Source organism: Stomoxys calcitrans, chromosome 5, assembly GCF_963082655.1.
Source record: "Stomoxys calcitrans chromosome 5, idStoCalc2.1, whole genome shotgun sequence".
NCBI lineage: Eukaryota > Metazoa > Arthropoda > Insecta > Diptera > Muscidae > Stomoxys > Stomoxys calcitrans.
Genome location: NC_081556.1, coordinates 71,115,529 through 71,131,171, shown reverse-complemented (window position 1 = coordinate 71,131,171; position 15,643 = coordinate 71,115,529). Strand labels below are relative to the sequence as shown.

The 15,643-nt window shown below is 35.9% G+C and overlaps 1 protein-coding gene across 1 annotated transcript in view; it reads left to right on the top strand.

Moving 5' to 3' along the window:
* The window catches only part of LOC106092422 (uncharacterized), a 182,588-nt gene extending 167,088 nt beyond the window's left edge, over positions 1-15,500 (top strand). Inside the window, exons 7-8 of the mRNA XM_059369420.1 lie at positions 9,080-9,204; positions 13,029-15,500. Coding sequence (XP_059225403.1) covers positions 9,080-9,204; positions 13,029-13,160 — 257 coding nt within the window. The 3' untranslated portion in view covers positions 13,161-15,500. The remainder of the gene's footprint in view (positions 1-9,079; positions 9,205-13,028) is intronic.
* Positions 15,501-15,643: the final 143 nt, after the last annotated feature.

The following is a 15,643-nucleotide window of genomic DNA, read 5'->3' as shown; positions in this document are numbered from 1 at the left end:
CCAAATGAACATGTAAGCTATCGGGACAATATGGGACTCAAACGAAAGTTACTTGAGAGTAGAATATGAAACATTTATAAAAATTGGGGGTCTATTCCCAGTCGGGTCACCACACCCCAAAATTATGTCCCAAATGAACATGTACAACGAACGGAACAATATGGGACTCGAACGAAAGGTTTCTGAGAGTAAAATACAAAATTTATACAAAAAATTGGGTCAGTTTCCGAGGGCCACCCTACCCTAAATGGACATGTATACCAACTGGGACAATATGATATTCTAATAGAAGGTATTCGAGAGTCAAATACAAATACAAATTAGTTTCAAATTTGGACCATGTCGAAAGAAGCCACAAACACTAAAGGGTGTAGAGAAGCACACCGGGCCAGCTAGTTTGGTTAGGTTAGGTCGAAAAGAGAGTGCAGATATTAATCTGCCCTATGCCACTATTGACACACAACTAAGCCATTAATCGGTTTGATGTGCGCTCTAAAACCTAAAAAGGGATCTCGAAAAGGAAAATTTTATGTTAGGAATTTCGTGATATTTACAAAATCCTTAATTGTTTCCCATACCTTTTCCAATGGGTTAAAGTCTAGTATCGCGTCTGTTAGCCGCAAAAGCCGGGTAATGACATAGGAAATGATCCAACGTCCCATCATCTGCCCCACATGCCTACACATGCTATCACTTGCCGCATCGATTTTGCATAAGTGTGCTCGTAGTCCTATGTGTTCCATTTTGACACCAAAAGCTATACTGACCTACTTCTTACTTCCTTTCAGTAATTGCCTCGTCCTTTCACGATCCGGATCACCCCATAGGATTTTCGCCATCCTACCGACGGTTTCGCTGTTCAACAATGTTTGTCGTCCACGCCCTTAAATCGGACTGCGTCGATCGAAAGGCTTCGTGTTAACCAAGTTTATCGACGAAAGCTCCCTAGTTTTCACTGCCAAATCGTCTGCTCTTTTATTCCCCCTTACTCCGTTATGGCCGGCAACCAAACGATGCGGTGCCGCATTCCGTCATCGCCCGGATCTCTGCCTGCAGGATGGTCAAGCAGTCTAAAACAGTTCTCAGTCCCTAGGTTCTTAATGTACAGGGTGGCTGATGAATATTGCTACAATGATGAATATTGCTACATTTTTTTTTCGGTGTATGGAATACATTTTTCTTTTATTCATGTTAAATTAAATTATTAAATTAATTATTAAATTATTATTAATTAAATTAATTAATTAATTAATTAAATTAATTATTAAATTATTATTATTAAATAGAAAAAAAGTTATTACATTTTTTTTTGGTAGCGGCTTTCATCAGCCACCCTAGACTCCCAGGCCCACTTTTTTCCCTTGCTTTGGTCCATCCGTGTAACATGATCTTTCAGACGGCAATAATAGGGTTCTGTCAGTCCAAGACTATGCCGCTGACAGCAGTGCCTCGCACTCGACCTCAAGTCCCTTTCTTCCAGGTTTCCTATCTTCGCCTCGATTATACCGCGATGGTATGAGCTGCTTCCATCCACTATCCATTCTCCCATCTTCTAAAGTCTCATAGACGCAGTGGCTGCCTCACATTTAATCTGTATGTCAATGGGTCGGATATCTAGAATAGTCTCCAGTTCCCCTGTTGAGCGTGGTCCTCATCGCTCCGCCTATGCCAAGACAAAATGTTCTCTGAACTTTTTGTTATCCTCGGATTCAGGCCCCATTTCGAGCCTACGGCCCGTCTACATAGTGCCCAACATATGTGAGCCTTCTCAGTACGCTCCTGAATATGACACTTCCAATTAAGTTTCCTATCCAAGATCACTCCTAAGCTAGTGATAAATACAATATAATAGAATCACCCACGGTTTCCAACTAATAAATGAGTTGGGCAACCAAAAACAAATGATCTTGAACGCACATAGGCAAAGAGTAAAGTGCTACTACTCAATTGTTTATATGTCCGATGAAGGTTTTCATTAAATACATATATATTTAACACATTGAACCCAGCACATAACATCTCCTTTGAAAAATCCTGTTGGAAAAACAAAGATAAAAAATATTTGAGTCCAAAAAATCGAATCTAGGTAAAATTCGAAAAAAAGATTGTTTTCGAAAAACTATTCCGAATTCGAAAATAACACGACAATCGAAGATACAAACACGACATGAGAACTCCAAGGTAAAGAAGATCGTCGGAATTTGTGCTTAAATACACTATCCATACATGTACGATTGTAATTGTGCTTGGCGTATATGTGATTAGGCAATTGAACACATATACAAACATAATCATTTTCCAACCGCATTGGTATCTCTGGACATCCGCAACCAAAGGCGTACCTTTTAAAATTTAATCTTGTACAGCGATTTGTGGCAATTTAAGAGTTGAGTGTAATTGCATTTTTATTGCTGTAATTTCCAACTTTACTTCGGGATATAGGTTGGCAGTGATCGCTGAAGCATTTCCTTCCAATGATTATGGATGGCATTTCATTTTATTGGACAAACTTACATTTTTCAATACCAGTAGTTGCTGATTTCAATAATTAATGGTTATGGCATGAAACACACTCGTTTGCTTCATTATCAGAGCGAATTTGTTTTCCAATATCTAAAACTGGGAAGGCAAACTAGTTTCATTAAACATTGTACTGGATGAATTCGACTTGACATCGTTTCCCTATGTGTATGCAGGACCGTTTGGTTGGATAATAACCACACTGGGATGAGAGAAAACAAGTAGAAGCGTGCTAAGTTCGACCGGGCCGAATCTTATATACCCTCCACCATGGATCGCATTTGTCGATCTCTTGCCACGGTATGTCTTCTTAGGCAAACAAAGGATAAAAGACAAGAATTGCTAAGTTATTGGAACAATATCAAGTTATGGTTCATTTCGGACCATAATTGAACTGAATATTGGAGACCAAATCTAGTAAGAATTGCGCACTTTAGGAACTGAAGAAGTAAAATAGGGAGATCGGATTATAGGGGAGCTGTATTAGGCTATAAACCGAATCATGCCATATTCGACACGCATGTTAAAGGTCATGAAAAGCCGTTGTACAAAATTTCAGACAAATCGGTTAATACATGCGCCCTTTAGAGGCTCAAGAAGTCAAGATCGGTTAAAAGGCAGCTATATCAGGTTATGTACCGATTTGAACTATTCTTAGCACAGTTGTTGAAAGTTATAACAAAACACCTCATGCAAAATTTTAGCTAAATCGGATAATAATTGCGCCCTCTAGTGGCTCAAAAAGTCAAGACCCCAGATCGGTTTATATGGCTGCTATATCAGGTATGTACCGATTTGAACTGATCTTAACACAGTTTTTGGAAGTCACAACAAAACACGTAGTGCAAAATTTCAACCAAATTGGATAGGAGTTGCGCACTCTAGACGCTCAAGAAGTCAAGACCCCAGATAGGTTTATATGACAGCTATATCAGGTTATGAACTGATTTCAACCATACTCAGCCCAGTTATTGGAAGTCATAATTTGAAATTTCAAGCGGCTAGCGTTACTCCTTCGAAAGTTAGCATGCTTTCGGCAGACAGATGGACGGACGGACATGGCTAGTTCGACTTAAAATGTCATGACGATCAAGAATATATGACGAAATTGGTATACCCCCATCCTATGGTGGAGGGTATAAAAAGTGAAAATAAAACAACTTTTTTAAAATTATAGAAATACTTTTATGAAATTTAGAATGTATAGAAGTGACGTTTTTACCAAAGTTTTTGTATCTTATATGTATATTCTTTTGCTGGAACTTCAAAATAAGTCACTTCGTCCCTTTCGAAATATCAAAACCCTTTGTCACTACGTGTCTTTATTATAGTTAGTGCATTAGTTTGTAACACTTAAAAGATGAGGGATAAACCCATTGATATATGTACTGATCGACACAATACCACATTCTGATTCTATTTTGTCATTCCCATCTGTCTGTCTTATGTATAAAAACCAATTTTTGTTTGTTTGTATGTATCGTTCGTTGGTTCCCACGCCTCTTCACACCCCACCCTGCGACCGATGGGCGCCTCCCCATGCGTGGAGAGCACGTACACACCAAATTCCAGAATGTGGCGGTTCGGTCGTGGTTTCATAGTACCGGCTACAGATAGTACCTCAGCCAGTAATGAGTAAAGCATACATACATACAAATTCTTCCAAAACAACGTATAAACAGTGATAGCCGTTCATTAGCAGCGTTCTACTGGTCCGTATAGGCAGTTGTCGACTAGGTGCCAGACAATCAATAGGAAAAGTTCTACTGGTCCGCAGAGGGAGTTGCAGATAAAGTGCCAGAGCCCATGTGAGAGGCAAATAAATAATGGGCACGATTCCCAAAAACTGAAAACTATTGTTCAAAGGCCAAGTTCTAGTGTTTCGCGGAGGAAGTCGTAGAATATGATGCCATAAATATTGAGCCTAGAAAAGTGAAACAAATTAACAATTAACTACAAAATGATTAATAATTAGGATAATGATTCGAATTATAAAATAAAACAAGTAAGAGCGTGCTAAGTTCGGCCAGGCCGAATCTTATATACCCATGGATCGCATTTGTCGAGATCTTTGCGCGGTACCTCTTTTTAGGCAAACAAAAAATAATGGATGAGAATTGTTATGCTATTGAAGATATATCAAGTTATAGTCCGATTCGTACCATAAGTGAATTGAATGTTGAAGACCATAGTAGAAATCATTGGATTATATTTCAATCAATTCTGATAAGAATTACGCCTTATAGGGGCTGAAGAAGCATAATCGGGAGTTCGGTATATGGGAGCTGTAACAAGCTATAGATCGATTCAGACCATATTGGACACATATGTTAAAGGTCGTGGGAAAAGCCGTTGTGCAAAACTTCAGCCAAATCGGAAAATAATTGCAACATCTAGAGGCTTAAGAAGCCAAGATCCCAGATCAGGATATGTACCGATTTAAACCATACTTAGCCCACTTGTTGGAGGTGGTACCAAAACACTTCTAATAAATTCCAGTCAAATCGGATAAGAATTGCGTCCCCTAGATGCTCAAGAAGTCAAGACCTAAGGTCGATTTAAATGGCAGCTTGACCAATTTGGCCCATTTACAATCAAAGCAAAATTTCAAGCGCCTAGCTTAACTCCATCGAAAGTTAGCGTGCTTTCGACAGTCGGACAGACAGACGGACATGGCTATATTATGACGATCAAGAATATATATACTTTATGGGGTCTTAGACCAATATTTCGTGGTGTTACAAACGGAATGACGAAATTAGTATACTGCCCATCCTATGGTGGAGGGTATAAAAGAGGTCCTCAATGGGTTACTCATCTCATATTTAGTTCCCGCGAGCGACAACCCAAAGGGTTCAAAATAGCGAGTTCTCCGAGAGGGGGGATTAAATGATATCTCGGTTGTCAGGAATGAAGAATCGACTAGACCCAGTAGTGATCTAATAATAAAAAAAGTGTCGGAAGATTAATTAACAGTAAAAGACTTCTATAAGTCTGGAGTAATTTCGATGGATAACAATTGAGGCCACTGATTTGATTCGGTCAGAGCAACAATAATTCGGTAAGCTTGGGAATGACACTCAATACACCGATCATTATCTACAAAACATCTATTAGCGGACTTATGAAGGGGATAACAATAGAGTGGGATCAATTCCAGCGCCAAATAAGGTACGTAGAGTCCGTGTACCTGATAAAACCTCCTCTTCCATCAAGATAATGCGAGGAAAATGGTTAAAATTCCGCAATTTATAATCATAATGGCCATGTAAAGTGTTCTGAGAATACGAGAACTGGAAATAGTCGGCAAACACATCCGCAATTTCAGAATCATCGGACGACTCCTTGCTCCCAATTATCGTATAGACTCAAAAACTGCTAAAACGAATATTTCATAGATGGTGCAGAATGGTCACGTAGTGAAAATTGGGTACTTAATTTTTTGATAACTGAAGGAGAGGGATGGAACCTTACCCTCACTTTTATAAACGCCGTATCTCGGAGATGAATAGGGAGAATCAAGCGAATTTTTAGATCAAGTGTATAGGGAGCCGCCTGATCTCCGAAACTCACCAAACCGAAATATATACCTATCAGTACAATATGACACTCAAATAAAAGGTATTTAAGAGTAGAGCACGAATCTGGTGTCTACACCACCCCAAAGCACCACTTCACCGAACATATTTACCGACCATGGCAATATTTGGGAGTTGATCACGAAAAAGTTTCCCATTCTGGCCAAATGTCGGAGAGGCTGTCCAACCACCAAATCATCCGCAAGCAAATAGGACTTATTCACCGACCATGGTAATATATGGATCAAATAAAAGGTATAAGAGAGTGAAAGAAGGCCCAGTGGAGCGGGTCCTGTTCAGCCAGTATAATATTTATATTCGTCCGAATTAGCTAAATATTGCACTAATGTAATCATTTGTCAACTTATTTTCACGAAATTTAGCAGACAGTATTCTCCTGTGACTGTCAAATTTGTAGCCTTTGTTAGCATTTTTGTAAATTCTACACTATACTTTCTTCCGCTAATTTGGTAAAAAAAAATCTGTCATATTTAGATAAATTTTCCACATGCACTTATCAATCGAACGTTCAAAATATTGCGCAATCTCTTTCAACAGAAGTTGGTCAAAATCACTTTCAATGTGGATGATATCCACTGGATATAGCTCCAATAATTATGTTAGCCCTATTAGGAATTAAGTTTCAATTATGTGAACATTTGTCAACCGATCTAGTCTGGTCTCTTGAGACTTTCCGGTTAGAATTAGTTATAGCTGCAACATACAGTGGCACTAAAAAGTAAGCATTCCTCACTGAACAAACACGTCTTTCAAAGAGAATTTTTGTTATGAAAAAGTTTTTCTGGCAAATGTAGAATGTGAAATGGAACGTAAAATAAAAAACTTATTTCAAATGAGCGCAAAATAAAATACTTAATTCAAAAATGTAGCCAAGTTTAATTCATTTTGGTTAAATTTTGATTAAAAAAAGGAAAAATTGCAATTTTTTAGTAAGTTTTACTCATCTGTAGTCAGTGATTTGTGATGTCACTTTGTATAAGATGGTAGATCCATATTAGAAACCTTAAATAAGATTCCTTTTTAAACAACGAATTACTTTTTAAACTCCTACTGTAGACAAATATTTATTACTTATGAAAAAAGAATAATCCCCATTTTCTCCTTATATGGGACAATCAGTGCTCTGGATACATTTTCAGTAAGAAAAAATTTATGTGTTCATAATAAAACAACAAATGTGCATATGCAGTTAAGCATCATGCGCAGGGTCATAAACCACTCAGAGCAACTTGGTGCGGTAATATCCACAAAACGCAACAGCTATAAGCCAAACCCGTGTCGGACAAATAGTCATTACAACGCTCAGTATGATGTACGCATTCTCCGAAAGAAGACGTGAACTGTAACAAGCAAAAATGAAAAAGTGAAAAAATTAAAAAATGAAAAAAGAGTGAAATAAGTTCTACAGCAGAAATTATTTATTATCTCTACTGCTCAAAATAGCCCGAACATACAGCATGAAGCTTGGCACGGCCCAACATTTTGGCAAGCAATAGAAATTAAAAGTTATTCTGTTATTTTATTGTTCTTTATCAAACTATGTTTGTGGAAACTTTTAAAATTGAAATGCGAACCACAATTTATAGAGCGATGGTATATTTCAACGGATAGACGGACGTTGACTTTTCTTGGTAAGTATTAGACTGAAAAAAAACCATATATCTGTACCTAGCACTTTAATTTCTTTTTCAACAGTCTCCAAAATAATGTGGATGTTGCGTCACGGAACTTTTGTGAACATGTAGTGCTTACTCCTTTGCGACTTATTTTCAGTTGGGAATTTTCCAACGCTATTGCAAACTTAAAGTGTGAAATATGTATTTGAAAATTGTAAATTTGAAATGTATTATTCAAATAAAGCAAACGATTAATATGAGAATAAATAGTTCATTACTTAAAGTTGAACGGAATATAAGCAGAGATTTTGCAAAAAGTTCGTACAGATATATTAACACACAGTTGAAATGTCGAACATTTTATTACATTAATTGAGTTCAGTTTAAATGGTCTTTCAGGATTGTTTATCATATGCACTGAATAAAGAATAATTTAGTTCAATTTAGTTAACAAAATAATGTGAATGTTGCGTCACGGAACTTTTGAGAACATGTAGTGCTTACTCCTTTGCGACTTATTTACTGTTGGGAATTTTCCAACGCCATTGAAAACTTAAAGTGCGAAATATATATTTGAAAATTGTAAATTTGATATGCATTATTCAAATAAAACAAACGATTAATATGAGAATAAACAGTTCATCTTCAATTGAATGAATTATTTCATGCATATTAGTTAAAGTTGAACGGAATATAAACAGAGATTTTGCAAAAAGTTTGTACAGATGTATTAACACACAGTTGAAATGTCGAATATTTTATTCCATTAATTGTTTCAGTTCAGTTTAAATTGTTTTTCAGGATTGTTCATCATATGCAACGAATAAAGAATAATTTAGTTCAATTTAGTTAACTTTGAACCATAACGAAGAACATTTGATGTAATTTTTTTAGATCTGCATTAGCTAAAAACGAATAAAAATGTCTAGCACTATATGAAGTTTAACTATATTCAAAAATAGTTTATTTCCACTCAACCATTGGCTCACTTTTTTGTTTGAGTTTGGCTATCACTATAAAAATATGTTAAAATTGGTTGGGTCAAATCATATCCTACTGCCAGGTTACGTAAGCGCCATTTACGAAAGGAAATGTAGACTTATCTGAGCCACTGTATATGTATCGCCTATTTTCGCATTTAAAGACAATTCTTTATATGTATTGCATTTAACTGACTTTATTTAGCCTACATGGTTCTTATATTAATATCCTAGGTTATCAAAAGCAGGGCTTTACCCAACATAAGTCTATATTTTCTATTTTTACCACCAAAAATAAAAGGAAGCAAAAATCAATTTGCAATAGTTATAATCGATCGGGGACTTTTCTTTTTTCTAATTGCAGGTAGTCAAGTGTCCTGCGATGACATTAATTGTGGGCCCAAACAAATTTGTCTCATCGACTTGCTCACACACCAACCCCGATGTACACCTTGCCGCTACAAGTGCTCGCGTAAAAGGAAACCATCGGTAAGTTTTTTTACATGTAGAACTACACATGTATTACCCCAAAAACCATCACTATCGTCAAGATTTGGTATACAGATGCATTCAAAAATAGTCCTATCTGGACCATATTGGGCAAGGTTTTGAGGGGTCCAAGAAAACATACTGCGCGAATTTCATAAATATCGGAATTTACGGCTCCCGAATCGCACTATTTGAGTATTATTTTATACTGAATAATTTACTGATAATTTTTATACGATTATAATTCTTTATGCAAGTATTCTTCCTCTCCCAATCTTAAATTTGAGGTGACCAACCCGGGCAAGCCTAAACAAACCCTCGCTAAAATTGACTTTAAAATTAGACCAATCAGCTTAAGCCACGATCCTGAACAAATACAACATAGCATCATATTGGTCTTCAAATGAATGGAAACTTTAATTCAAAAGATTTACATTCCTTATCTTAACAAAGTTTTAAATACCTTCATAATCTATGTCTACATCATTGTTTACCCATCCTTTTATGTTACATTTATCAAATCAAGCAATTGCTTGTTCCGTTAACAATCTTAATTGGATGTCGAGGGGCCTATTGGAATTCACTGTTCAAATTTTCATTATTTTGATGTACATTAGATCTGGCGATCTGTCTATAGTAGCTACACTCACACCAAATCCCGATTAGATATTCCTTAAATTATTATAGCATTCACATGAACCGATCCTCAAATCTGGTTTCTATGGTCACTATAAGAAACATAACTTAACATAACATCTACTGAACCAATTAGCATGATTTAGGTTGGAGTAGTGGAATTAGGGATCCCAAAGTCGACTAATCGAAAAATCGAAGTCGACTTTTAATGATTAAAAAGTCGAATAATCGATTTTGAAGTCGAATAGTCGAAAAAAGCTGCACAGATATACAAGTTTGGTTTTTATAATATTGCTGCTAAGTTGCTAGATAAGAACTGTTTCCAATTTTACGACTCATTACTATTTGATTTACTCGTGTTGTCATAATTAACTCATGCCAAAGTTTGTGCATATCCAAGACAATTTTGGGATTATGGCATTATAAGTCTAAGATTCATCTCAATAGTTTTATGTTTATGGAAGCTAAATTTTGGTACAAATGTAATAGTAGCCCTTATGTTCAGGGATGGGCTGTATAGGACTACATCTTTTCATTGCTCCCGTATAGACTGGACTCCAGATTTGAAATCTTCAGCTCCCAAAAGGCGTATTCAATGTCCGACTTTGCTTAAGTTTGAAAAATTTGTTTTAATATACTAGACGTCGTATGAACCACGAGCTGTACGACGACGATAGAATAGTAAAACCCATCAAAACGTTGTACAACGTTTGCGTTGGCTACGTTATGTTGTCAGAATGGATGAAGAATTTCCAGCAAATAAGACTTTTGAAGGCGACCATAAAAGAAACTGCAAAAGGGGGGGCACAAAACTTCAATGGAGTGACCAAGTGGAGAGCGAAATCTTGAAACTAGGAGTCAGAAATTGGAGGAGAAGCGCAGAAGATCTATACGCTTGGGCATCTTCTACGTTCGGCTAGAGTAACAAATTTTCTATAGTGGCCAATTAAAGTAAAGTAAAGTTTACTCATCCCAGTCCATATTTTGACTTAGCTTCCATATAGATCGATCTCCAGATTAAACATCTTTAGCTTATAAGCTTTAGCGAATATATCGAATATGATCCATATCAGTCCATCTTTGGGTGTAGGTCCCATATTAACGTACCCCCAATTTTCAGTATTTTTGCTCTGAAACCCACATTTTGCCTAAAATTTTGTAAGCAACTTTTCTCGGACGAATCGAACAATATTTAATAGTAGCTCCTATACAAGGTTACGTTTCACAAATAGAGATTTTTGCACCGAATTTAGCGGAGTCTAGATGAAATTTGGAACAGATGGACTCCGACTTGGGGTAGGCAGTCTTTTTTTATGTTTAATGGTTCTTTCTATTCATATTTTAAAATTGGTATCATTCGTTGCGTTCACGCAGGTGGCAAGGTAGATGAAATTGCTGATTTCTCCGAGTTATAATTTCCAACTTCCTTTTTTGGTCGGGTGTACAGGACGTTCCGAAAGTTGATACCATAAATAGATCTAGCCCCCATAAAAATCGATCCCTCGACTTGACTCTTGGGGTACCAAGAAGAGTCAATCACTGCACGATTTGATTTTTTCAAACATATTCAACAACCATTTTCCAGACTGCATGAAAAAAATGGGATATTGTATTCTCAATTAAAACAAGTAAAAAGGCGTTAAGTTCGGCCGGGCCGAATTTTGGATACCCACCACCTCGGGTATATATGTAAATCCCCTTTCGTCACAATGCGATGAAAATTGGATACCCTATGTCCTATAGCAGTTATATCGAAATATTTCCGATTTAGACCAAATACAGTAGTTATATCTAAAAATAAACTGATCTGAACCATATACGATACGGATGTCGAAAAGCCTAACATAAGTTACTATGTCAAATTTCAGTGAAATCGGATAATAAATGCGCCTTTTATGGGGCCAAGATTTTAAATCGAGATATCGGTCCACATGGCAGCTATATCCAAATCTGGACCGATTTGGGCCAAGTTGCAGAAAAATGTCGAAGAGCCTAACACAAAGCATTGTCCCAAATTTCGGCGAAATCGGAAAATAAGTGCGCTTTTTATTGGCCCAAAACCTTAAATCGAGTGATCGGTCTATATGGCAGCTATATTTAAATCTGGAGCGATCTCTGCCAAATTGAAAAACAGATGTCAAAGGGCCTAACACATCTCACTGTCCCAAATTTTGGCAAAATCGAACAATAAACGCGCTTTTTATGGGCCTAAGACCCTAAATCGGCGGATCGGTCTATATGGCAGATATATCCAAAGCTGTACCGATCTGGGCCAAATTGAAGAAAGATGTTGAAGGGCCTAACACAACTCACTGTCCCAAATTTCAGCAAAATCGGACCCAAAATCGGCGGATCGGTCTATATGACAGTTATATCAAGATATATTCCGATATATCCCATCTTCGAACTTAACCTGCTTATGGACAAAAAAGGAATTTCATCTCATTATCTCTATTTTTAAGGACTGTAGCGTGATTTTAACAGACAGACGAACGGACATGGCTAGATGGTCTTAGATTTTTACACTGATCAAGAATATATATACCTTATAGGGTCGGAAATGGATATTTCGATGTTTTGCAAACGATATGACAAAATGAATATACCCCCATCCTTCGGTGGTGGGTATAAAAAGATTATGGAAAGTATACATTCAGTGGTAATTATAAACATCCACTGAGACACACATTTATTGTACATTTGTATTTTATTTATTCTTCTAACATCTCCTTCATAATTAAGCAACAGACTTTTAAGCAGTAAGCTTGCTGCTGTAAAATTGCAGAACTACTGCTTTAGAAGCAAAATGAACTACTAATATAAAGCAGACAGTGTTTGCTATTTTCAGCAAACTTTTTTCTGTGAGTGTAAGAGTTCTGGCCACCTGAATCGAATATGATTCAATTGTTATCCAAAGTGTAAAAACGTCTCTCTCATCGAGTTAAACCGGCCTACTTAAACACTTGTTTATTGAAATAAAGGGTGATTTTTTTGAGGTTAGGATTTTCATGCATTAGTATTTGACAGATCACGTGGGATTTCAGACATGGTGTCAAAGAGAAAGATGCTCAGTATGCTTTGACATTTCATCATGAATAGACTTACTAACGAGCAACGCTACTTTAAGAAATTAGTTAAAACAATTGCAAATATTTAACGATTTCTTTATGTTCTTGTATTTTTTACAGACCCTCCGTTTGGAAGAGGAAAAAATCTGTGGTGTCAACAACCGTACCTACAACTCATGGTGTGAGATGCGTAAGGATTCGTGCTCCACAGGATTCTATATTGATGTGAAATATCCTGGCAATTGTCATTAAACATCAGCAACATGTCAAAGGTCATACGTTAAGTCTAAAATTGTCTGTAGTTGTTTGTTAGAATTTATTAAGTAGCAAAATAACTCCCATTAAAAGTTAATCCAAGGAAATGTGGAATCATTAACCCAAACCCTCACTTAAATATATTAGGGGCACATTTAAAAGATTTCCAGCAGAACAATTCCTATTGAAGGCAAAAAAATATTTGTCGGCAAAGCGTTTCATTGAAAATATTAAAGAGGCTTCTGTAATATAGCCTTGTTGAGATCACCTCTTTGAATTAAACTAAAAGAAGTTTTCGGAAACAAAATCTGAAACTATTTAACTTACAATGATCATATGCACTTTCTTCCATCGATATAAAGAGCTAGAGGAAAAAAGTGTAAAAGTCTATCTTTTTTAAATGGAAAGTTATATCTTTATAGCTATACGTAGGGAGGTTACCGTTGCGTAAAGATTACCATGTCCGCCTATGACGCTGAACGCCTGGGTTCAAGTCCTGGCGAGAACAAAAGACATTTTGTTTTCAGCGGTGGTTATTTCCTCCCATTGCTGACGAAATTTGTGAGGTACTATACCATGTTAAAAGTTCTCCCCAAAGAGGTGTCGCACTGCAGCATGCCGTTCGGACTCGGACAAAAAAGGAGGCCCCTTATCATTGAGCTTAAACTTGAATCGGATACCACTCATTTATATGTGAGAAGTTTGCCCCGGTTCCTTAATGGAATGTTCAAGGGCAAATTCGCATGTGCAGCAATATCTTTTCAAAATTTACACTGAAAAAATTATTGTCCTAATTTTAAAGATTCGAGTCAAAGTTAAGCAAACTTAATTTAAAGATGATCAAATTTCCAACTTTTTAAGGAAACTTTTCCCTTGTGTAAGTTATTTTTCTTGATATTAAGAATTTTTATTTTAAATGGAAGGTTAGTAGATCCTTAACTTTGCATCTTGTTATTATAACCAAAAATCTAAAATGAATGTCAAAATATCGTTGGAAGTTAGATAACAAGAGTGTACCTTAGTTGAAGACACAAAATAGCCTTACATATGATAGAGTCTTTGAATGTTTTACTTTTTAGGTTAAGATGCTAAGTTAACAAAATGATTTTTTCAAAATATATCATCTGTGAAGTAAAATGATAATAAATGAGCAATCGAAATTCGAAACGGATGGTGGTGTCCGTAAGTAAATAACAACTAAAATTTGATGATAGCATCTTTATTTAGAAATGTTGGTTCTTTGGCTAGTAATCATTGCTTAAATCTTTCAAGCAAAAAAAGATCTTAAATTTTGAGGCAATTTTTTATTTTGTGTGATATGTGAAATGAATCTAAGCCGCTTCTTTAAGTTGTCGGAAAAATAAGCCGATTAACACATTATAAAAGTCTCCTGTATTTAAAATTACCAAGATACAGGAATTAAAACCGCAGCCGTCATTCGGAGAAAGATTTTTCTGCTGGAAATTGACAATACAAAAAAAGAAAAACAACCCCCAAAAATATTAGCCAATTCAATGTTTTAATTTTAAATTATTGTCGGAAGAATTCATTCTGACCACATCCTCCCCCACCAAAAATATTCGTATTTAAAAATAATGAAAATATAAAATGATTTAAACATATTAAATAAAATTATATAGAGCATATAACAGCAAGTATGCATTAAATGTACGTTCGTTCATACATACATAACATATATATGTGTTTACTTAATAGATGTGCTTAATTATTATGACGAAAACTTAGAATGTGACAAATTCACATGCAACATATCTTAAGAGGCTTAACAAATGTGACTCAATCTGTATTTCACCCAACACCAACCGCCACACCTCTTATACACACATACATAAACACAAACATACACCCAAATATTCAATTTTAAGAATAATATTTTCATATTGTTTCACATCCGTATACAACCCATACACACGTGTATTTGCTGCGCAAGTAAATAGCAAAGAAGGCTACTAGTTATTGTTAGTTTTGCGAGCTTTTGTTCTCTATTCGTGCACACATATGCATACCACACATATTGTGGACCATATTAAATCTCCTTCAATTAGCCACACACTTACACAGACACAGCCACAGATATAATACATAAATTAAGGCGATTACATTTATTTTCTATTGACTGATAGTGTAGCAGAAATCCATAAGCACAGCAAAGAACAGCGCAGTGAAGCGAATAATGAATGCCTAGTACGAAATTTATTATTATTATTAATATTATAATTATTATTTGTTAAAAGTTCGTTTACACACATATTTATATGCTAATTTAAAATGAAACTTCATATAATAAAATTTCAACATCATGAATGTCTGTCAAAAGGATGTGGTTTTATTTCCATTGATTACAAAAAAGGATTTAATTCAAAACACCAAATTATTTTCAAAAAGTAAGTAAAAAGACGTTAAGTTTGGCCGGGCCGAAGTTTGGATACCCACCACCTCGGGTATATATGTAAACCACC